This window comes from Equus quagga, unplaced genomic scaffold, assembly GCF_021613505.1.
Source record: "Equus quagga isolate Etosha38 unplaced genomic scaffold, UCLA_HA_Equagga_1.0 73442_RagTag, whole genome shotgun sequence".
NCBI classification, from domain to species: domain Eukaryota; kingdom Metazoa; phylum Chordata; class Mammalia; order Perissodactyla; family Equidae; genus Equus; species Equus quagga.
Genome location: NW_025802777.1, coordinates 2,863,986 through 2,886,991, shown reverse-complemented (window position 1 = coordinate 2,886,991; position 23,006 = coordinate 2,863,986). Strand labels below are relative to the sequence as shown.

At 47.1% G+C, this 23,006-nt stretch overlaps 1 protein-coding gene across 1 annotated transcript in view; it reads left to right on the top strand.

Annotated features, from left to right (window-relative positions):
• Nucleotides 1-23,006, top strand: part of LOC124234270 (beta-secretase 2-like) — an 88,449-nt gene that overhangs the window by 39,568 nt on the left and 25,875 nt on the right. The window contains exons 3-7 of the mRNA XM_046651519.1: nucleotides 5,676-5,892; nucleotides 9,777-9,905; nucleotides 11,069-11,203; nucleotides 13,414-13,515; nucleotides 18,092-18,241. Coding sequence (XP_046507475.1) covers nucleotides 5,676-5,892; nucleotides 9,777-9,905; nucleotides 11,069-11,203; nucleotides 13,414-13,515; nucleotides 18,092-18,241 — 733 coding nt within the window. The remainder of the gene's footprint in view (nucleotides 1-5,675; nucleotides 5,893-9,776; nucleotides 9,906-11,068; nucleotides 11,204-13,413; nucleotides 13,516-18,091; nucleotides 18,242-23,006) is intronic.

Below are 23,006 nucleotides of genomic sequence, written 5' to 3'. Positions count from 1 at the left end.
GCAAGCGTTGCTGAAATTTACCTGTTACCTATAAAACGTCACCCCCATTTTGGGCCTCTAGCCCCGATACTGCCTGTCTTTGAGAGAGAACCGTTCTTCAACAGACCTGTCAGGCTTCTTCTAGCTGAATCAGATGTGAAGCGTACCATTTTTTAATTTTAGGCAAGTTCCCTTCTATCAACTGCACCCCTGCTAAACTTGCATATTTTGCACGTTCAGTACTTGCTTAGATTTGTGATAAACTTCTTTGCTCTCTTTTCCTCTTTTTTCCCCCCATGCTTCTCATAGACTTATGTTAACACAGATTTGTTATTTTAAAGATATGAACTAGGAACGTAATTTATTTTGTAAATTATGTATGATTAATTTGTCTGATGCTTTCAGCTAACTTTAGAGTTGGCGGAAGGTACTCTTCCCATCATCGTATTTGATGGAAGCCAAGAGAATGTTCTTACTTCCTTTCTCAATTTTTAACAAAGCTTCCTTTTCAGAGATGTGGCTCCCTGCCCTGTGATGTTTCTGTATTCGCTGTCCCTCTGATCTCCCTTAGTTAAAATAAGGTTTCTGGTTGGGTTTGTCAGCCTCTGATTCAAGTACCCCAGACTTTGGATATTCAGGTTTAATGCTTCCTGAAACATCTCCCAGTAATTGGAGATTTGGCTTGGGGTTCTTTGACAAGATCTCTTTGATTTATGGAATGAGACATCAGGCTACCGTTAGTCATCTGTGTAGCTTGTTCCCATCAGATGCCCGCTTTTCATGGCGGTGGATGTTCCAGTGAATTACTATATAGCAAAAAGAAAATGGTGTGGTTTTTTTAGATGTACTTCTTGTTTAGCCAATAAAATAGCATCCAGCCAGTTGGCTTGATGAGAGGTCCAGTATACTTATCCATCTGACCTTCTCCTAATCTATTTGGGAAATTGTCTGTCTCCTTTGAAGATGTCTCCTCCTCCTGTACTCCACCTGGGGTGAAGCCCACAGAGTGTGGTTGTGGCAAGGGAGCCATTTCTTTTCCTCAAGAGGTGCTTGTAAGTAGAATTAGGATATTAGAGAATTACCTGGTGACCTCCTTAAGGAGGCTGAACCGGACCCTCGAGACCAAACGCCTCATCTGTCCATGTGATGATGACAGACATATTTGCTTGATTATTTAGATAATTTCTCAAGCCAGCATTGTTTGCCTGTCCAGGAGGGGACTTTCCCTGTTGGAGCCCTTGAGCATTTGCCTTTGCTGAGGATGTTGATCAAGCTCCAGTGTGGACAGGCTAACTGAGCAGCCCATGGCCTGTCAGTGGCCCCATCCACTCTGGTCTGGTCACTTCCAGAATAGGGCAAGAGCAAGAAAGGTATCTGACCACCTAGGCTGGACCAACAACCCCGAAGGTAGGTTCCAAACTCTGAAGAGCCCCAGGGAAGTCTTGGGCAGAGTTCTTTAGGACATTCCCTGGGTGGGATGGCTTAGGAGAAGCAAAGCCGTGGGCCCAAGAATTTAACTCTTCTGAATTCTGCCCTTCCAAACTTTCTCTTTTTATGTTCTCTGAAAATGATAATGGGTTTCTTTTAAAATAATAAAATATTCTGCAACTGTTTCCTCCTCAGTTCAGTTAATTTCACTGTCCATCCTGCGTTCCCTGACACTCTTAATCAGAGGCAGAGTGTCTCCTGAATTGGATTCAAAGTGACTTTATTGCTGTGAGCTGACTTTTTCCTGGCTACCCACATCCTTGATTGATTGCTGTTCCTGAGCACCCAGGATGGACACTACAAAGGAGAAGCCAATCTAGGGTTCCCTCTCAATATAGTTAATTAGTGTGCAGAGCAATTGAGAGCCAAAGCATTTTAGTGCCAAGAGGTAGGATGTTAGAACACGAAGATGGAGGAATGCATTTTTTTTTTTTTAATTTAGTGCTGGAAACTATACATTAATCATCCTTAGAGCTGCTTACGGTTCATCTCTGGGGATTTTGCCCTTCGAGGCTTAGTTTAAGGAGCTCAGGGAATATAAGCTTAGAATGACTTTTTTCTCACATTATCTAGGACGATGCTTTCTACAAAGGTAGCCTCTAGCCACATGTGGCTATTTAAATCTAAATTAATCAACGTTAAAGAAAAGTTCAGTTCTTCAGTCACATTGTCATCACATTTCAAGGGCTCAGTAGCCACCTGTGGCTACCATATTGGCCGGCGTAGAGACAGAATGTTTTTTTCATGGCAGCAAGCTCTCTTGGTCAGCACTGGTCTGGAAGACAGAAGAGCTCTACTTTTTAGAACGCTGGAAGGCTCCCCCACGTCCCCGACCACCTTAACCACGTCATCCCCCCAAGACATGCCCCTTTGTCATGGGGGTGGTTGGACTTCAATATGAGACAATTCTGGATATTCCGTAAAAGTAGCTATCAGAGCATTTTCTAGAAAAAACAATTCTTACCCTTTCTTTGTAGTTCATAGATTGAATAAAGGTAGGATGTGATTAGATAGTTATAATAATAGCAGCTATTTTTGTTCCAGACTTTGTTCTAAATGCTTTACAGAATTAACTCTTTTCATCCTCAGAATTAACCCCATGAGCTATGATACTGTGTTAGCCCCATTTTTTAGTTGAGGACACTGAGACACAGAGAAGTTAAATAACTTGGCCCGGGTGGGTCACACACAGCTAATAAGTGGTTGATCTCCCATTTGAAGCCAGGCAGTGTAACTCCAGTTACCTCTCATCTCTCTGCACATGGCACTGAAATATCCAGAACGTTCCCCCCATGAGGGAAATAGCAACCTGGTCAGGAAACTATAGAAGACATATGCCAACTAGGTGTTCAGACTCTTTTTGTTAACATTAGCAGATTCTAAGGAGCTTTCTGTAGCTTGGACGGAGTCAAAAGAAAACAGCTTCACACAAGAAAGGCATGACATTTTAGACTGGGGGACTGCAAACTTGGGCCCATAGGCTATGTCTGACCTGCTGCCTCTTTTTGTAAATAAAGTTTTATTGGAACGCAGCCATGCGTGTTTGTTTATGCATCGCCTGTGTCTGCTTCCTCCTTATACTGGCAGAGCTGACTAGTTGCAATGGAAATCATGTGACCCACAAAAGCTAAAACGTTTATTTTCTGGCCCTTTACAGAAAAAGTTTGCTGACCCTACACTAGATGGTGTTCTCCAAGCACCTCAAGATAGATAGCCTCTCCCGTTAGCAAGAGCGTATTCTCCAACTTGAGGAATGACCGCTAATTGTCAAAAGGGACTAAATGATGCAGTGTTTTCATTGCTGTTCAGTGTAAATGTGTGTGGCCCCTGCTGTGTGCCAGGCACTGCTGAATTGACTCTGACACTAAAACTTGACATTCCGCCAATCCTCCAGTGCCCACGTTTCCATGACCTGACTGTGCACTTTACCTGTGTAATTTGTGGTGGGTTCCTCAGTGCTCCGTGGGTGCCCAGGGTCCATCCACTGTCACTTTTCCATCTGTGCCTGGCCTTGTCAGGAGATGCGTGCACACAAAGTGTTCACTTAATGCTGCTCTCACTTTAAGATTATGGTGGAATGAGCTAAAATGTAAGAAAATACTAAAATTAAACATTTTTCATATTTTATATTCCATTATGAAGTTAGAATAAATTAAATTTCTCAAAAATTTGTCTGCCAGACATTTTAAAAATAACTTTTTTCCCCTGATTATAAAAGTGATATATGCAGAAAATGTAGAAGGACCTACCCACAAGAATGAGAATCTCTTCCACAAACCCCACCATCTAGAGGTAGCACTATAAATATCTGAGTGTAATAAATTGTTTTGAAGAAGATTCTGCCAATACACGATTTTTTCTTTTAATTTTTTTTGTCATTGAAAATGTCTCAGTAAATAGCATTTTTCAGTGCTACATAATTTCATCATATGGATGTACTGTCATTTACTAAACTATTTCCTTTTTACTGGGCATTTAGGTGTTTTCCAACTGTTCTCTGTTATCAATAAAACATAACGACTCTCTTTGTACCTGAACCTCTGTCTGCATCATGGATGTTTCTCTGGATCAAATTCTCAGAAGTACAATTACGGAATTAAAGACTGTTAACGTTTTTTTGTGTGTGAGGAAGATTGGCCCTGGCTAACATCTGTTGCCAATCTTCCTCTCTTTGCTTGGGGAAGAGTGTTGCTGCACTAACGTCTGTGCCAATCTTCCTCTATTTTGTATGTGGGATGCCGCCACAGCATGGCTTCATGAGCTACGTGTGGGTCCAGGCCCAGGATCCGAACCTGTGAACCCCGGGCCACTGAAGCAGAGCACGCGAACTTAACCACGATGCCACCAAGCTGGCCCCAAGGCTGTTAACATTTTTAAAGCTTATAAGATGTACCAAAAAAAAAAAAAGCTCATATCGTCTCTGGCTTAATTTCTTCCCTGAACCCAAACAAGACTGGGCTAGTTCATGCAATCCTGCAACAAAGACTCATTAACACATAGTAGTGTTCAGAGACTAGATATTAAAACAGAGTACATGGAAACAGGCAAACAGCAACACTTTATAATTATCTGTTTGCCAATCTGACATTTCTCTTGGGAACTTGATCATTTTCCTAGGGGGAGGGTGGTCTGAATGCCCAGATATTTGCCTAGAGATGTTCCCCGGGTTCCTTCGCAGAATCCAGCAGAATTTTCTGATTCAAATGGATAATGGATGTGAGAATTACCTTACAGGATTGGACACCCCAGGCCTTGACACCTGCTGTCCTTTCTCCAGGATGTCCCTTCCCCATGTCCCACATGGCTCATTGTCTTCATGCAGGTCTCACAGAAATGTCACTTGCCCTCTCTTCACCCTGCTTTATTTCCTGGATAGCTCTTATCTTTCCTTATCACCGCCTGGAATTTTATGTATTCACTTGTTTATTGTCTGTCTCTGAAATCCCGAGGGCAGGATTTTCTCTGCCCTGTCCATTGTCTGATCTTGTTAATGTTATTCTGTGTCTGTAACTCTTACCCTTAGGGCTATATGCATGTGGGGGTGTAGATGGTGTCACAGCAATTTATGTCACAGCCATGTCATTAGCTTCATCCCCTGTATTTTGGTATGAGTATAATCAGCCTTGGGGCATGGGCGGGTGGCCTTGAGAAGTAACCTGTGCCATCAGGAGGTTACGTGGGCCCTGAGGAGGACGGCCTGCGGTGTTGGTGTTGGCGGGTATGGCTTGGTCTTTATTCGTCACATTGGTTGTTTGTATAAATCTGAACCCCAGGTCACTACTGGCACAAGCTGGTGGCATCTCCCTCTAGTCTGCAGGCCCTCCCTGTGTCACAGAGCAGCATTGCAGGGTCCCTGCAAAGCCAGAGGGCCATGCAGGTGCCCAGATTGGGCTGTGCTGTGAAAGGCTACTGCAGTTAAGGAAAGCACTGGACTTAGAGGCTCGACTTGGGCAGAGAGAAGGGTTAAACTCGGGGGCCACATGTCAACCCCAGTACTTCCCTTCGACGGGGCGCAGAAACACTGTGCAACGTTAGTGACTATGTTTTGTGGGAACTGTCACTCCGTGAACGTGAGCACTGTTAATATTAGGAATTGCTTACGGGAGACTTTCTGTGTTTGGGAGAGCTGTCTTTGCCACCATGACCAGCCATTGAGTCGGACATGGGTATGTGGACAGAGTACGATGCCTTTTTCCTTCTTTCTCCAGGTCCAGCACGTACCGCTCCAAGGGCTTTGATGTCACCGTGAAATACACACAGGGGAGCTGGACTGGCTTCGTTGGGGAGGACCTTGTCACCATCCCAAAAGGCTTCAATAGTTCTTTTCTTGTCAACATTGCCACTATTTTTGAGTCTGAGAATTTCTTTTTGCCTGGCATTAAATGGAACGGGATCCTTGGACTTGCCTATGCAACCCTGGCGAAGGTAAGGAGAATGCACGGAGCCACGGTAATCAAGTGATCGGATGAGATTCTGACAGCCTGTCGTTGGAGGGGCCCACAGATGGGTCCAGGCTGTTGGAGACAGTGAGAATCACACGGTTGAAACAGACCTGTGGGCACACAATTAGTTGTATTTCTAAGCATTTTTCCTTTTTTTCATTTGTCTTTGTTTGTTTTAGTTGTATAGCTTAAGAATGTTAACAGAATCTGAATCACTTTGATCATGGTGTTTGTTTAGGAGTTTTTCTTCGGGTAGGGTTAAAAGAAAACACATTTATTAAATTCGTATGTTCACATGAAGATGGAGCCTTCCCCCACCAGGGCAAGAGCGTCCTGCCACCTTTCTGTCACTCCAGAAGCCCTCTGAGGAGACACCTGGAGCCAGAATGAGGGCCACTTGAAAGTGTGCCCTGGGGATCTCCAGCCACAAGAAGTAGCAATGTGCCAAGGAGGAAGTGGGGAACCCTTGCTCACGTGAACATCAGAACCATCACAAAATGGGGAAAGACACAATTGAATGTTCTCCAGATATCTGTACTCAGGCCAACCTAACGGAAATAGTGTTGGTGTGCAGGAGGAGTGAGGCAGGCTCGCCTCTGTGCTGGGAATTTCCACTGGAAGGGTTCCGAGGCAGGGAGATTAGACGGCAGGGTGTACCCATGGGCTCTGGGTGACCTGGCTAGGTTTGCATGCACTTGAGCAAAGCAGAAGGAGGTCACCTCTCCTGCCTGTAACCAGACTCCACACCTTGGCCTCTCACTGCTCAGTGTCAGGCTTTGAGGCAGAGCCAAGCGTGAAACAAGAGAGAAGCTAGATGGTTGCAGAGCAGTGGGCCCAGTGACAAAAGAGCCCGCATTGGTCCACGAGGATCCCAAAGGGAAGGCCTGTTTTCTCTCTCCCTGAAGATATTTGTTCCAACTCAAGTTTCCTAGCAGATGGTACGGGGGGTGAGGTGAGGGAGTGGGGTGGGGGGGGCATCAAGCAAGGGGAGTTCCCCAACCCCGTGGCTTCTCAGGGTGAAAGAAAAGCCCATGAGGCACTAGGCTGAGAACATTACAAGATGTTGGTCCACTTGGTTCTCACCTCTTCCCCATGAGGCAGACTTTGTAAGGCCATATGATCCCCATTTTAGAGATGTGCAGACTGAGGGTCAGAGAGGTAGCCAGAACACAGAGCCCCGGGGGTACTTCTCACTCTGTCTACAGAGCCCAAATGGGTTCTGGATCCCCTTTTTCCTTAGTACGGTAGGGCGAGCTTAATAGGAGATTTTCAGGCTGGTGATGACCTACATTCCTAAATATGTTTTCACTGACAATGTGACCTTGGGCAAAGTGTTTCACTTTCATGTGACTTTGAAAATGAAAGATGTGAGTATGAGAAGATTTTGTGCTGATTATTTGGAAGATGGGAGAGTAAAGCTAAATGGTCTGGAATTAATAATATGTAAAACTTCCTTGAGAATAAACTACTTCAGAGTTCTTTGGGGTGTCCAGATTCCCCACGTGACCTTTTATCTTTTCATCTATGAAATTCCAAGATTGCCAACCATTGGCTTCAAGTGCCCAGGTTTGAGGAGACAATAACGGGGTTTGGAGGAAGCATGGCTGGAACGGGACTGGCAGGGCAGCCTGGGTTGGTGGTCCAAAGCTGCTTCTGAGTAGCTTAGCCGAGTGCTCAGTGGTGGTCATAGTGCGTGGTGGCCTCTGGTCCATCCCAGAAGCTTCCCACCAAGGATATGTGTCAGAACCAACCACAGGGTCTCTTACACTAGAGATGCCCGGGTCCAGCTGCACACCTGCTGAATCGGGTTCTCTTGGGTTGGTCCTGGGCAACTGTGTGCTTTTAAAGCTCTTAAGGGATCCTGAGGCACAGGCCTGCTGAGGAATGACTTGACAGAATAGTAATAGATCCCTAACCAGGTGCCAGGCACTGCTCCAAGTGCTTTCTGTGTATTGACCCATTTACGCCCCAGAACAGCTCTAGGGGGGTATTATTATCCCCATTTTACAGATAAGGAAACAAAGGAACAGGTCACTCCATTATCAGGTGGCGGAGCCAGGAGCCAATTCCAGGCAGTGTTGACTTTGCTGCCTCTCAAGCAGGGGGGCTGAGAGCACCAGACTGGGTCACCGGCAGACCCAGCCCACTCCAAGACAGGGCTTCGTCTCACTCAGTGACCCAAACACAAAGTGTTTCAACAAAGATTACACATAGAGACGGTGCTGAATTCTGCCCGAGATTCCACAGAGTCTGAGAAGGAAGCAAGAAGGAGGCCCCATACAAATGAACCAAACAAATGGGAAGATTTATATCTATTTGATAATGGGGCTCTATTCTCACTCCCTCTAGAATGACAGTCTTAGTTCCTACAGATAATAAGTAATTGTTCCTTATGTTAACCGTAGGTGGTCAGACTATGCCTACAGCATCTATGCTACTGCAATTAAGTGTTCATCAAGAACTAACACCTCCTAGGGACTAACTCCTATCTCCCAGTCGTCAAAGCCAAATTCTGAATGTGAGTCGAGTACTTTCCTTCCTTCATGACCACCAGCACCCGAGCCCCCCTCCCCACCCGATGCGGGGTCGGTGAGCTGAGGAGTCTAAAGAAAGATTTCTCGGACTCTCAAGGTCTGGCAGTAGTGCTCTTTTATTTAGAGAATAGTGTGGAATAGCATGGGGACAGGACCCATGGGCAGTCAGAGCTGCTGCTGTCGCTGCTGCTGCTGCAAACCTGGGTGGAGAGTAAGGCTAAATTTAAGGCATAGGTATGTGAGTTATGTCTTTACAAGACGAAGGAAAGAATATGTAAAAAGTTGTTAAAATGGTGTCAGTGCCGGTAGGGTGGTCCTATAACTTTTAGATAAGAATCAAACCCGGCAGAAGCCACCGCTTAAACATTATCTTCAGCTAAAGACAAAGGAGGATGTTGGGGGGGTGGTCAGTTACATGAGGTTGCCAGACAGTAAACAACTTAAGTTCTTGCCTTTGGCATTGATTAAGAGTTTCTAGAGATAAGGTCATCCCCCTTCTTCCTGGCACAGAGAGGAGGCATCTTTACAGATGGAGGTTTCCCTTACAAATGTAAATGTTTCCCAACAAAGGGCAAGCAAACTCCCGCTCCTCAGAGTTGCTTTTATTAAAGGTAACCAGCCCCCTTCTCATCTGCAGTTTTAAAAGTAACCAGCCTAAAATAATCCTCATCATCCCAACTCAGAACTGTTTACAGACCATCCCTCTTCCTTTTGAGACCTGGGGAAATGGGGGTGTCCTCTGAACGTAAGGCTGCTTGTAAGGGAGGTGCAGATCAAATTAGGGCTACCAAAATATGGCAATGAGGAATAATAGGGCTCTCAATGTTCAGGAGCATAGCACCGTTCCCTTCCTGCCACCTTCCTGATCATCAGAGTTCAGTAGACAGCTGGCAGTGCTACGCCATGTCCAGGGTCTGTGATCCTAGATGAGCTGTCCTCTTGGGTCAGAACATCTCATTTGTGTGGTGGACTACTGTGGCTGAAAGAGGGGAATACAGACTTTTTCTGAAGCTGCAAAGGCAGCTCCTAGAGACACTCTTCTCTCTCTACTCTGAGGTGTCTAAGATTAGGATCCACCATGTACTTTGGTCACCCACTTCCTCTCTTATTCTTACAACAAAGTCATACCAAAAGGAAAAATACCAAGGAGTAGGAAGTTCTGTGGGAGGTTTCCAAGTTATTGTACTTAATCATAAGCTTGTTTATTGTTTAGCCATAAAAAAATTAAGCATAAAGTAATATCAAATTATCATGCCTGGTGTCCACATGGGATCCCTCCCTGTCCTCATTATGAGTCATGAAGCTGTTGTCCTTCTTTTTCATCCTCCTCCAGCCATCAAGTTCCCTGGAGACATTTTTTGATTCCCTGGTGACACAAGCAAAAATCCCCAACGTTTTCTCCATGCAGATGTGTGGGGCAGGATTGCCAGTAGCTGGACCTGGTACCAACGGAGGTAGTCTTGTGGGTATCTTTTAGTCTTCAAGGGGCGAAATATCACAAATCAATGGGGCTGTTTTCTCTGTTTTATTAAGACCCTGATAGAAATATTCAACATGTAGGCATACATAAGTACTGTAAAATTGTGATAATCCTTGTTACAGAACCTTTGCAAAAATGGATAAAATTAGGTATTATTTTTGATCTTTCCTGATCATCCTACCATCTAAAAAGATGATTCTCATCACTTCCCCAGATTCTATTAAAGCTTTTTAAAATTTTCTTTTGAAAGGTAACTGGTTTTGGTGGATGGTAGAGGGGCAAGTGAGAAACAAGGCGGGGGGGGGTGGTAGGTGGCTTTACTCTGGGTAGAGGCGGCAAAGGGATTTTGAAAATTTGGTGGGGAGACAGGGACACCTGTATATCTCTCTCCCCTCTCTCACAACACACACACACGTACACAAAGTTTTCTATTGAAACAGAATGAAGGCCATCAGCACTAGATGTGCTGTCGCCCAAGCATCCCCTTGAGAGACCCTGCACCCAGATGTCTAAAGTGGGACGTGACAAGGAGGATGCACGGAAGGGCCCTCTCGGGGTGGGTGCTGCCAACCCTTTGCTCTCTGACCGTGAGAAGCAGGCTCAGCCACTTTCATTTGCTAACAGTCCACCGGCTCTTCATGCCCTTCTTACCCCCTTTCAGATTAGAGGGTAGCCTGGAATTTTGCGGGGTAACATTACATAGTTTTGCAGAATGAAGTTTGAATCAGGGAAGCGTTTTTGTTCTGCTTTCCATGCAGGTGTGTGGACAGGAAGTCATCCTCTGTCTTGTGAGGAACTGAATGATGGTCAGTCTAGGTGGTTAACCATTTTATTGCATTTCTTTGCGGGATAGGGGGTGGAATCTCAATATTGTAAAGCTAGAATTGCGTGGACTTCCTTTAGATAAGGGGGACCACCAAAGCATCTTGATTAGACTAGCGCATAAAGTTATTTGACCTTTGGATGCATGGCCCCAAAACATTCCGTGTTTAATTTTCAAGCATATATATGTGTTTTATAACATCACAATAAAGGGAAAGTACTGATTCAGTGACGTTTCACCTTCTAAGTGCGTGCTTCTTTGTGTAACTTGTTACATGCCCGCATATTTTTTCTCTTACACTTGTGAATATGTTCCTTCCCAGGTCCTGGGTGGAATTGAACCGAGTCTGTACAGAGGAGACATCTGGTATACCCCTATTAAGGAGGAGTGGTATTATCAGATAGAAATTCTGAAATTGGAAATCGGAGGCCAGAGCCTTAATCTGGACTGCAGAGAGGTATTTACGCTGTGATCCCTTTGTGTCTACCTGTCTGTGTGCCTGGGGTGCTTAAACATTACAGCTTGGACCTGAATATGAAGTCAGAAGGTACATTACTTACAAGGCAAGTCAAAGATTTGTCATCAAAGGTTATAGGGCCTTTTTGTGTAAATTAAATAGTGACCCACCTCCCCACCCAAAAAATGGCTTTCTTCTGGCCACTTGGCTTCACAGAGGAAATCAGCATAAAATGGTACGAATTGTCTGGAGCTGCACGTTTTACCCTTCATCTTGGACCAATGGTCCTGAACTCTAAGAGGATGAATAAGCAAGTTTTCATCAGTGCAAGGAGACAGAGGGGGACAAAAAGTAAGCAAAATGAAACCAAAAATAAATCATCAGCTTTGTCCTCCATTCTTAGCTAACGCCCCCCTTCCCTCCAGCACACAGTTCTTACTCGAACAAAAATTACGTGTGTGGCTAAAGATGTGCGTGGCTTCACGGTGCTGAGAGGGGGCAGATGTGCAGAGCCGCGAAACCAGACCTCTTATTAAACTTGTCAGCACCCTCTCGCTGCATTTCGGCTTATTTGTGGCACATAACGACACGACGATGATGAGGACTTGTGGCAGCCTCGGTCTTCTACAGCATTTTCAGAGTGGATTTCAAAAACCACCAGCATTTCATTATGCTTCTACCTGTCCTCACTTCCTTTCATGTTAACCATCACATTCCACCATAAATGCTCATACGCACAGATGCCTCTGAGAAACCAAAGTTTGCTAAAGTGATGGTCCCTTCCACTGTGAGGATGCTTCAGTCCTCCGTCCACAGATCTGTGTTGATGGTCAAAAGGCACTCATTTGCTAATAAAGAATCCAGTGGTAGCGTCAAATATGAGGGCCTATAATAAAACACAAACTCTTCGTATGTGTGTGTGAGTGTGTGTATTAGGGAGTATAAGCATATATTTGGAGGTTTGATGCTTAGATTCTTGATTCTTTCCTGCCACCAAATATACCACCCACGCCACAAGAGACCAAACAAAACCCAGAACGTCCCACCACAACGTTTTAGCGGCTACAGCCCTTTCAGATATTTTAAAGTGATAATTTCTTTGAACAAACTAGACTGTAGTTAAATTTGCTTCTGAACTGAAAATAACTTTACATTTGAAAATAATATGAGGGGCTGGCCCCGCGGCCGAGTGGTTAAGTTCGTGCGCTCCGCTGTAGGCGGCCCAGTGTTTCGTTGGTTCGAATCCTGGGCGCGGACATGGCACTGCTCATCCAGCCACACTGAGGCGGCATCCCACATGCCACGATTAGAAGGACCCACAACAAAGAATATGCAACTATGTACCGGGGGGCTTTGGGGAGAAAAAGGAAAAAAAATAAAATCTGAAAATAATATGAGTAAATTGACGTATTTCAATTTCTCAAGATTCTTCACTCCTCCCACCTGCTCCCTGACAAAATCTTATTTCCTTTTGACCTGATTGATGTATTCAGTCAAATGACTTTAAAGATTTGCTTTAAAAGAGGGGGAATTAAGTTGCCATGATTCAGCCGATCCCTGGGTGGCCTTGCTCGTACCGTTATGTCTCTGGTGGTGGAGTGGCTTGTCTGGTGTTGGCCCACTGACCTCCATTTTCCTCACTTGGCCCCATAAAGAATGGTGGAGGTGGGAACAGGGCTGGCGAGCTTGTGTGTGTGTGTTTGTGAGATTCTCTTACTGGATGGAGCTCTGGTTCTGTTCCAAATGCAAATATGGGGTATGCAAAAACTGCCCTTCTTTCTTCTCTTTCTCCTTGAGTGGGATAACGGAGAGTTGAGTTTGTATGATTTGCGTCAATGACATTGAATGTGTCATTTCAACTTCTAAAGACAAATGGGTCTTCTCTCTTTGCCCTTGGGGGTTCCTTGATGGGAAAGTTTGGGTACCTCAAAATAAGAGAAGAGCTCTGCTTTGGGAGGGCAGTTAGTTTTGGTCATGCCACTTCCCTTCCTGGCCTCAGCTTCCTTATCTGTGAAATGAGGATGTTGGGCCAGCAGATCCTTGGTTCCCAAGTTCCGAGAATGTGAGATGAATTGTAGCCACCAACGAGGTACTGGGGCTGTCCAAATTTGTATGTAACAGATGCACAGAGACAGCAGGCTAGAGCCATGCGTTGATATGAAATGCCATGTCACTCATGTGCCTTCTCCCCCATCCCTCCCTCATTGTAGTATAATGCGGACAAGGCCATCGTGGACAGTGGCACCACACTGCTGCGCCTGCCCCAGAAGGTGTTTAACGCAGTGGTCGAAGCTGTGGCCCGCACATCTCTGGTGAGTCCTCAGGATGCTGAATCTTGGAGAACAGCAAGTCCTGACCACACGCTGGGGAGTGTTACCATGTGTTATCCAAATAGTCTCCATCTGACTATCGGGGTTTTTTTTAAACAATTACTTATTAAGTTCACAGTCTTATTCTTTGACATTAACCAGCAAATAATTCTTTCACTTTAACCTCAGAGGACTTGGATCTGACCACGCGGTGCTTTTGAGTATTTCAAATAATAGTATAGTGGGTGTAGCACTTTCTTTCTAATCTAAGAAAAGAAACACTTGGCAATGTACTTCACTCGGCCCTCCATGGCCGCAGGTTCCCTCTCTGTGGATTCAACCAACTGTGGATAAAAAGGCCTGTGATGCTGCATCTGTACTGAACGTGTACAGACTTTTTTTCTTGTTGTTATTCCCTAAACAATACAGTATAACCACTATTTCCTCCGCATTTGCATTGTATTAGGAATTGTAAGTAATCTAGAGATGATTTAAAGTATACAGGAGGCTGTGCTTAGGTTATATGCAAATACTACACCGTTTTACATAAGAGACGTGAGCATCCCTGGCTTTTGGTATCCGCGGGGGTCCTGGAACCAATCCCCGTGGATGCTGAGGGATGACTGTGGACTAAAGTAAATAGTAAACCAGGTGTATGTTTGTAGCCTTTAACACGAAACAGATAAACCAAAAATCTTCCTCCTTTCTGGCCTGCATCCAAGCCATGCTGAGATTTTAATTCTTAACTTCTGTAAAAGAAGATGATGCCCAGAAGACAAAGGTCAGTCAGACAGATTCCATAATTATCTTACGGTTATGCTGAAATACAGTTAAAATCATGGGCGAGGGGCTGGCCCCGTGGCCGAGTGGTTAAGTTCGTGCGCTCCGCTGCAGGCGGCCCAGTGTTTCGTTAGTTCGAATCCTGGGCGCGGACATGGCACTGCTCATCAGACCACGCTGAGGCAGCGCCCCACATGCCACAACTAGAAGGACCCACAACGAAGAATACACAACTATGTACCGGGGGGCTTTGGGGAGAAAAAGGAAAAAATAAAATCTTTAAAAAAAAAAATCATGGGCGAGGACAACATACCTGTGGGGGACCTGGCTGTCGGTATTCCCAGTGTGACCCCAACTTCCCAGTTAGTTCAGGGTAACGGCATGGACCAGAAGGCACTGATGAGAACGAACACAGCTTCAGAGGTCAGACGGAGATGAATTTAGCGCACTTTCTGCCACTTATTAGCCAAGTGCCTGGGGCAAGGGCACTGTGCCCTCTGGGAGCCTCCACGTTCGTCTGTGGGGTTGTCGTGAGGGTTTGGGGTGAAGTGCCGGGAACAGTGGGTGTGAGGTAAAGAGGGGCTTCTATTTAGTGTCCAAACCACGGCACAACTACTATTTGTTTGGACGTGGGATAAACATTCGTCTCGGCTCCTTGGGTGCTTTCAAAAGCATCTGTCCACGCAGGACCACCCTCGCCAGTTCCCCAACAAGGAGTGTTTCCTGCATAAACCCTTTATCCTGGTGCAAACTCGGCACTGACTGTGCCACCGCTCTGTTGGGACGGCCGAATTCAAAGGACAGTTGATAGGAAAGCACACAGCAGCTGCTTTGTTCCAGGTGACAGCAGAAACATGGAAGGAAGAGGGCTTTGGGTTGTCCTGAACCAAAACTTCAAAAGTCTAGAACCGCGGTGGCATAGCAGCAGGTAAACCAAAGGAACGCCAGGCGGAAATAAAACAGAAATAACTCGGAGGCCCTTTCTGAACTAAAATCTTCAAGGCAGCAGCCTGGAGCAGCTGCATCGAGAGCCAGCGCAAAGCCCCTCCTGTGTCGTGTCTCACGTCTGCTGAATCAGAGAAGTCGGCAGGTAAAGCTTTAGTGCCTTGCGTTGAGAACGCTGGCCGAAAATCAGACCGTGCTGGAAATAAGGAGCAGGATGCTGGTTTTCTTCAGGAGTAAAAATGTGCTCAGCAGAATTAACATGAGCATCTTCAAATTTGATATTCTGAGCGATCAGTGTCTTCAACTGTCCCAAGGACTTGCCTCCAGCATCGGCGTGTGAGTCCAGCAAGCCCTTAACCAGCCGGGCCTTGAAGGCTGTGAACTCAGCCCTTCTCCGTGTCTGAGAGAGCGGGCAATGACCCACAGACCTTAGCACTCCTGAGGTCATTGCAGCATGTGTTCAGTAGCCACTGTAAGACAACCACGAGGTAGAAGGAACGAGCTTACGAAATCTGTTTGCTTTCTCTAAAATTATCCTCTGATTTCAGTGCCTGCGTCAGGAAGGAGAAATCCGGGAAGGCTGTTTGTCTTGGGCAGGGAAAGCTCAACAAGATGGATGGTGTCACTGTCCCATTGTGTGGGGACCAAAGATGCGTTTGTTCTTCTTATCTGCTAGGTTCCTCTCAGCCAGCTCTCTTGGCTCGAGTTTTCTTGCTGGTTAAGGAAAGGGCTGGCTTTGAAGAGGTAGACACAGGACAGAGGCCGGGCTCTCTCTCCTGGCCTGAGCGTTCAGATAGGATTTTAGAAATGAAGGGTTTGTAAGTCTCTATTTTGAAACGAGCCTGGTGGGGAGTTTTGGGCATGGTGGAGACCTGGTCTCCCTTCCTGTGCAGCCGCGGTGCCCACATGGCCAGAGCCCAGCACTTCTGCATCTGTAAAATGCAGAAGCACATGACACCCGCTTTAAGATCACTTCTGACTTGAAAACTGCAATCTGAGAGTAGGAACTGCCCTCCAAGGACACATGGCTTAGCCCCCGGGGAGGCCTTCCAGACTTACGGGCGCCTCCATGGAGGCAGCAGATCCCATATCCAGTTCTGCACCGTGCCCCTTGGCTGAGTTACTTGGCCCCGTGAGCCTCATTCATCATCTGCAGATGGACCTGGTCATAGTCCTGACCTCAGAGCTCGGTGCCCTTGGTGCAGGCCCACCCACCCTTAGGTCTTCCTAGAAGCCAGCAAAAGGTCTGCCCTATCCCTTATCAACTCGTCTGGCAAGGGCTTCATTCCTATGATGCATATTTCAAATTGACCTCGCTTTTGTAAAAGGTGAAAATATATTAACGCCAGCATTGGTGTGCCCTGTGCTCTCTTGGTCCACCTATGCTAGAGGAAGAGCCCTCAGGGCATCTTTCCCGCATTGTCTGCCCTGGGAGGGGGGTCGGCACCTGCCGTGTGTGGTTGTGGAGCAGGCAGCGCTCACTCGGTATTCATTCAGTGACATCCACGGTGTCCCCGGGTCCTGTCCTGCTTCCTCTCTGTAGCATCCCGCTCACCTGTCTGCCTCCAGGAGGTTCTCTTGGCTCCCACACACCCTCCTCCCTGGCCATCTTCCCATCCAGGGCCCCCTTCCCGGATCTCCTTTGCTGGCCCGTTTCTCAGGGTGGGTCCTAGGCCCCTCTCTGCTCCCTGCACTCCCTCATAAGCAATCCCACCAACCCCTCAACTTGCCTCCCATGTCTCTTTCTTCCTCAAGGCTGCTCCCTTGACAGACACCCGCTTCCTCCCGGTCAGCATACGTCCGCCCCCGTCACATGCTCCTCTGGCTCTGACCTGAGCGGGGCCCTGGGCTGGAGGTGTTACAGGAGGCACAGCCGGCACAGGCCTTCCCTCTGGAGCTGCAGGCTCAGGGCAGCCTCTGCTCAGAAACCGTTGCTGGGTCTGTGAGATGGCGTGGGTGCAGTTGTAATAAACGTGCAGATTCAGCAACTAGTGGACACGCGCGGGTGGCATCGCCCTTCCAGTCCCCTGATGGGAGGCGCAGGTGGATGTCTCATGCTTTTGGCCAATCGTGGTCTCCTACAAGTATTTCCTGAGTGTCTCCTATGGGCTGGGTGTTAGGACTACGAGGGGCAGTAGACAACAGACCCCTGTCCTTAGAGGGCTCAGATCCCAGCAGGACACAGAAGTTAACCAATCACTCCCATAAAGGTAAAACTATAGCTGCTATAAGCAGAAAGGCCAAGGAGAGATACGTGGTGGGATACCAGCATTACGTGGGGCAGCCAGGGAGGGCTTCCTGGACGAAGTGACCTCTGAGCTGAGATCTGGAGGAGGAGAAAGATGTTCCAGAAGAACAGGGAGCCCACAGAGGGCTCTGTGTCAGAAGAAAACTTGCTGGGCCCACAGAATTCAGAGAAGTGATGCTGGACGGAGCCTTGACGGCCACACTTAGGATCTGGTCTTTCTTCTAAAGGGTTGTTGCCCACTACTGTGTGACCTTGGCTTGGGCAAGTTACTTCACCTGTCTGTGCTTTGGTTTCCTCATCTGTAAAACAGGGGGGACAGTGTTACTGCACTGATGGAAATGTTTGAGGATTAAATAATTATTGCTGCAAAGGGCTTATAACAGAGCCTAACACCAGTAAGTGCTCCACGTGGCTCGGTAATGTGAGTAATTGTCATTTTGTCATCCCCATTACTCTTCCCAGGGGCTGATGTCTCCACCATGCTGTCCAAATTAAACGTTGTTTCTCCCTGTGGGTATCTGGCGAGGTGACTCGGAGAGCTGGTAGCTGGTTCCTGTTGATGTGCCAGACTAGTCGTTGTTTCTCACACGATCCTGTTTTGTCTAGATTCCAGAATTCTCTGATGGTTTCTGGACTGGGTCCCAGCTGGCATGTTGGACGAATTCGGAGACACCTTGGTCTTACTTCCCTAAAATCTCCATCTACCTGAGAGCCGAGAACTCCAGCAGGTCGTTCCGGATAACTATCCTGCCTCAGGTACGAACTTGGCTGTGTGCTTTTCTCTTTGTAACATGGACCACGCCAAGGAAAGCACTTTGTGCATGATGTGTGTCTTCAGATAGCACCCCTGGATTAGATATCGATTGCCACAATAATGCTGTGTAACAACCGCGCACAAAACCCAGTAGCTTTAATCAAGGAGCATTTATTCCTGCTCATGAGTCTGGGCAGGTCTGCTGGTCTCTGCCAGGTGTGCTCATGTGTCTCTGATCAGCTGATGGTAGGCTGGGTCTAGGTTGGCCTCACTCACCTGTCTGGCAGCTAAGTCGATGGAGTGATGGGGCCATGTCTCTCACTGTCCAGTGCCCGACTCACACGGTGGTGGCAGGGTTCTGAGAGAAAGAGAAGAAACACACAGGGGCTCCTGAAGTCGAGGCCCAGAGCCAGCCACCACCTCTTGCCCAGTGCTGCCCATACAAGGCCAAGGCCAGCCCTGATCCCCCGGGTGGGGAAGTAGGCGCCACTTCCCAATGGGAGGAGCTGCAGAGTCACATAACAAGGGCGTGGCTGCAAGGAAAGGTCAAGAATCGAGGACATTTCTGTCCGCAACATCTCCCATAACGCCAATACATATGTTTCTCCCTATTTACTTATAAAAAAAGAATAAAACTGGATTCTCAGAGATGAGAACATTTTTTTTCCATATTCAGTGAATCATTGGCTCCTTCTTCATTCTAAGCATCTAGTTAAACAGACCAAGTTCTGCCTTCCTGAGTCACGTTTCTCGCCTCCTCCTCTCCCCCCGTTCCCGTAGCCCTCACGTCACTCACGTCCCCTCTCCACCACTCAGGAACTTCCAGAGTGCCCTCCTTGCATCCCGAGTCCCCACTCTCTCTCCCTTTTAAAACTATTGACAGATTAGTCTTCCTGAGCCACAGCTCTGAGCCCAGCCTCCCTGCTGAGGGCTCTCTGTGAGTCCCACTATTTAAACGCTGGAGGCCTCCCCCACTGCCTTTCCAGGGGCCCCTCCCTGGACCCCTCCTTGTTCTCCAGCCTTTTCCTGCTGCTCTGGACCCTCTACCCGTCAGCCACCGTCCTCCAGTGCTTCGTGCCTGCTCCTGTCTCCTAACCTTTGCTTCCACCAACCACCCCCCACCCCAGCCCCTGCCTTGAAAGGCCATCTCCTCCCCAGTCCGCCCGTGCTCCAATTCTTCCCATCCTTCAAGACCCGACTCAAACAACTCCTCTTTTGTTGAACCTCTGCTGAGCAGAATAAGCCATTTGTGAGCTGCCCTTCAAACTCCCAGCGCGTGTTTTCTAGTCTGCTCATCCTGCGTGAGATCATATCTTCCGGGGGATATTTTATGCTGTTGCCTTTCTCATCTGACTTCTGTTTTCTTCAGACACACACGCACTTATATTCCTTCCTCAGTTAAATTGTTAATTCCTCCAAGATGAGAACCATGAGTTTTAAAGATCGTCCTTCCTTCCCTAACACTGCCATGCAGTAGAGGATGGTGGGTGATAAGCATTTGTTGGACCAATAAATCAGGGCGTCTTTGTCGTATTTTGGTGAAATTGGCAGAAAGGGGTGGGATTGGAGGATAAGGAAGGAGGAATGATTTCAGAGGAAAAAGAGGAAATGATAATCCTTTTCCCCATTTCCAATTTTCTACGTGGGGATGTGCATTAGAGAAATGGAGAGTCATTGGGGAAAGGATTGGATGCTTCAAGAGAAATACAGCCCAACAGAGGCCTCATAGGCTGAGCGCGAGAGGCTGGAGTTACACCCTCAGCCCTGCCCTTGACTCACACTGTCACTTTGAACAAGTCACTTGGCCCTTTCTGTGTCTGTCTCTGTGACGGTAAAGGAGAAATGATCATACTTGCCAATGATGTTTTCAGAAGACGGAGGTATCCTTGGATGAGTGGCATGGCATAGAGTGATGTTAGAACGTTATGTTTTCAGCATCTTTGAAATAATATGCTCTTGATGATTAAATTTTGGTTTGTCGAACAGCAAGATGTGGACATCATTTCGTCATGTCCACATCCTGCTGTTCGACAAACCAAACTAAACTAAAAGTGAAATCTACCTTGGAGACAAAGGTGAATGAGACTGGTAAATAAGGGGCATGTAGCTTGGTTGGCACAGTCAGAGACTCAGAAGAAGCAGGAGAAAGAAGCAGGCATTCAGGGGTCAATCTAAGGCCCGGCAGGTAATAGCTGTCAGAGCTGAAGCTTCATGGGGATCGGAACTGCTTTTAGGACCGAGCCGGGCGAGCGCAGGAGTATATTGAAGGGGTTGGGAGTGTTGCATTTAATTTGCATCTCTCTACATAAGAGGTGAGCATTATTCTCACTTGTGAGGTTGTAGATTTTTTTTTTTAATATTTAGCTACAATGGTTTACATCCCAGCATCTTTTTTTGTTTTTTTTTAAAGACTGGCTCCTGGGCTAACAACTGTTGCCAATCTTCTTTTTTTCCCTTCTTCATCCTCCCAAAGCCCCCCAGTACATAGTTGTATATTCTAGTTGTGAGTGCCTCTGGTTGTGGCATGTGGGACGCCACCTCAGCATGGCCTGATGAGTGGTGCCATGTCTGTGCCCAAGATCCGAACCAGCCAAACCCTGGGCTGTGGAAGCGGAGCGTGCGAACTTAGCCACTTGGCCACGGGGCCGGCCCCTGTAGATGTGTTTTGGTTGTCTTTGACATGTTCACATTTTCAATTTTTAAAAACCTGCTTTCCCTGCTGTTGTCTTGATTTATTCCACGTCGCCGTCCCATTGGCTTTCCATTGCCGTGTTGGAAAGGACTTAGCCAGGCAGTTGTGAATGATCTCCTGATGACAACGTCCAAGCTCCATCTGCCGGTGACACACCCCTCAGGGTGAGCACTGAGGGGTCCTCTCCTAACACCCCAGCTCTGCCTGCCCAGCCCCCTTCCTGATCCCTTTAGGGCTGTCCTCAGGGCTCCTTGTCACCAAAGGTTTAGAATGGGGTCCCTACCCAGGACCTTTCAGGCATCAGGAGTAGTAGATGGGCAAAGGATTACTAGTGCAAAAAGATCACATAAAGGCAGTTATCTTGGGGCCGGCCCCATGGCTGAGTGGTTAAGTTCACACATTCCACTTTGGTGGCCCAGGGTTTTGCCTCTTCAGATTCTGGGCACAGACATAGCACTGCTCATCAGACTATGCTGAGGTGGCGTCCCACAGAGCAGAGCCAGAAGGACCTGCAGCTAGGATATACAACTACGTACTAGGGGGGACTTTGGGGAGAAGAAGGGAAAAAAAAAATGAAGATTGGCAAGAGTAGTTAGCTCAGGTGCCAATCTTTAAAAAAACGAAAGGCAATTATCTTAACTTTTGTCTGTCCCCAACACTTTTCAGAAAACACATGGACTGAATCCTATTTGGCCTGTTTACAAAAGCAGCCCCCAACCCCAGCCCACAGGCAAATTCGGATTTTTTTTTTCACATAACCCTAAAAATGTAAATAGTTTCAGTCTAAATACCATGGATTCGTCAATTTGTGCTATTTCGGTTTAAGGCAGACAGTTTATTCCGAGCTCCAGCAATACTGCAGCTTTCCCAACATGTTACAGAATTTACAGCCTGGAACTTTGGTTGGAAGTCAGCGGAGACGCACACAGGGAGGGCAGAGTAAAAGATACAAATTCGGTTTGCATCGTGTTTGCATCAGGATCATTGGTTGCATCGTATTTGGTTGTGGTTTGGGGTTTATTATGGAAGAGTTCATTCGAAGGTAGGGGTGTGTAGATGTGTGTGTGTTCGTGGCTGTTCCTAGGTCCTGCTTATGGAACCTCAAATCAAAGTGTTTCGGTGGCAGCTGAGTGTCCCCCACCTTTTCCTAATTTCAGTTGATCCTGAGAAGTTGGGTATTTCATTTAACACAGATCAAGCTTAGCACCACTCATTCATGTGACACACGTGTGTGGAGGCTCTCCCAGGAGCCTCGCATACACTAGATGCCTCGGTGCCAAAAATATAGTGAAGGCTGGGATGATTCCGTGCCTTGAAGAGGGTTTACAGACATCAGTGTAGGGCTGTGACTGCGGGAGCAGTTCCCCGGACACAGCAGCTGCTGGCTGTCTGGCTGGGTCCTTGCTTGCCTCCCTGCCTTGAGACTCCTCTCCCTCTGGTCTTCTCTGCACGTGGCAAACGCAATGGCATTCATCTTCTTCAGGCGTCGGTTTTATTTCACAGGTTTTCCCCAGCACGACTTTTGGTTTCCTTTTCTGTTCAAATTTTAAATAGTGTTTGTGTGCTTCCTGGACATAGTGACCAGTGCTCCGCCACGCTGTGATAATCTTCAGTCTGCCTCCCACCTGGCATCCTCCCCTTCAGAGTCCTCATACCACAGCCCCTCCCTGCTGGGCTCCCTTCAGTCTTTCCTGCTCCCTCCAAAATCACCACCTCCCGAGCCCTCTCACCCTCCCTCCAGCCCCAGGCCCAGGCCTCAGTCTATCATCAGTCAGACCTTTTTCCTCCAAGTTTTTCTTCCTGCTTTTGCCCTTTAGGGCTAATCATTACTCACCACAAGGTCCTTTTTCTCACTCATTTCGCACTTTATTGCTTTCTTTCAAATACTCAGCATTTTGTCATATTGAGCCACCCTTTTCTTTTCGCCATTAAAAAGCAGAGGGGTTGTCATTACTGACATGATGCTGACTTGCTCACTAATCATTTGAAGTTTTGACTACACCCTCCCCCCCTACCCTGCCGCAGACTCTCGCCTGCAGGGCATCTCAAGGGCCACATCTGGTGTTTATTGAACG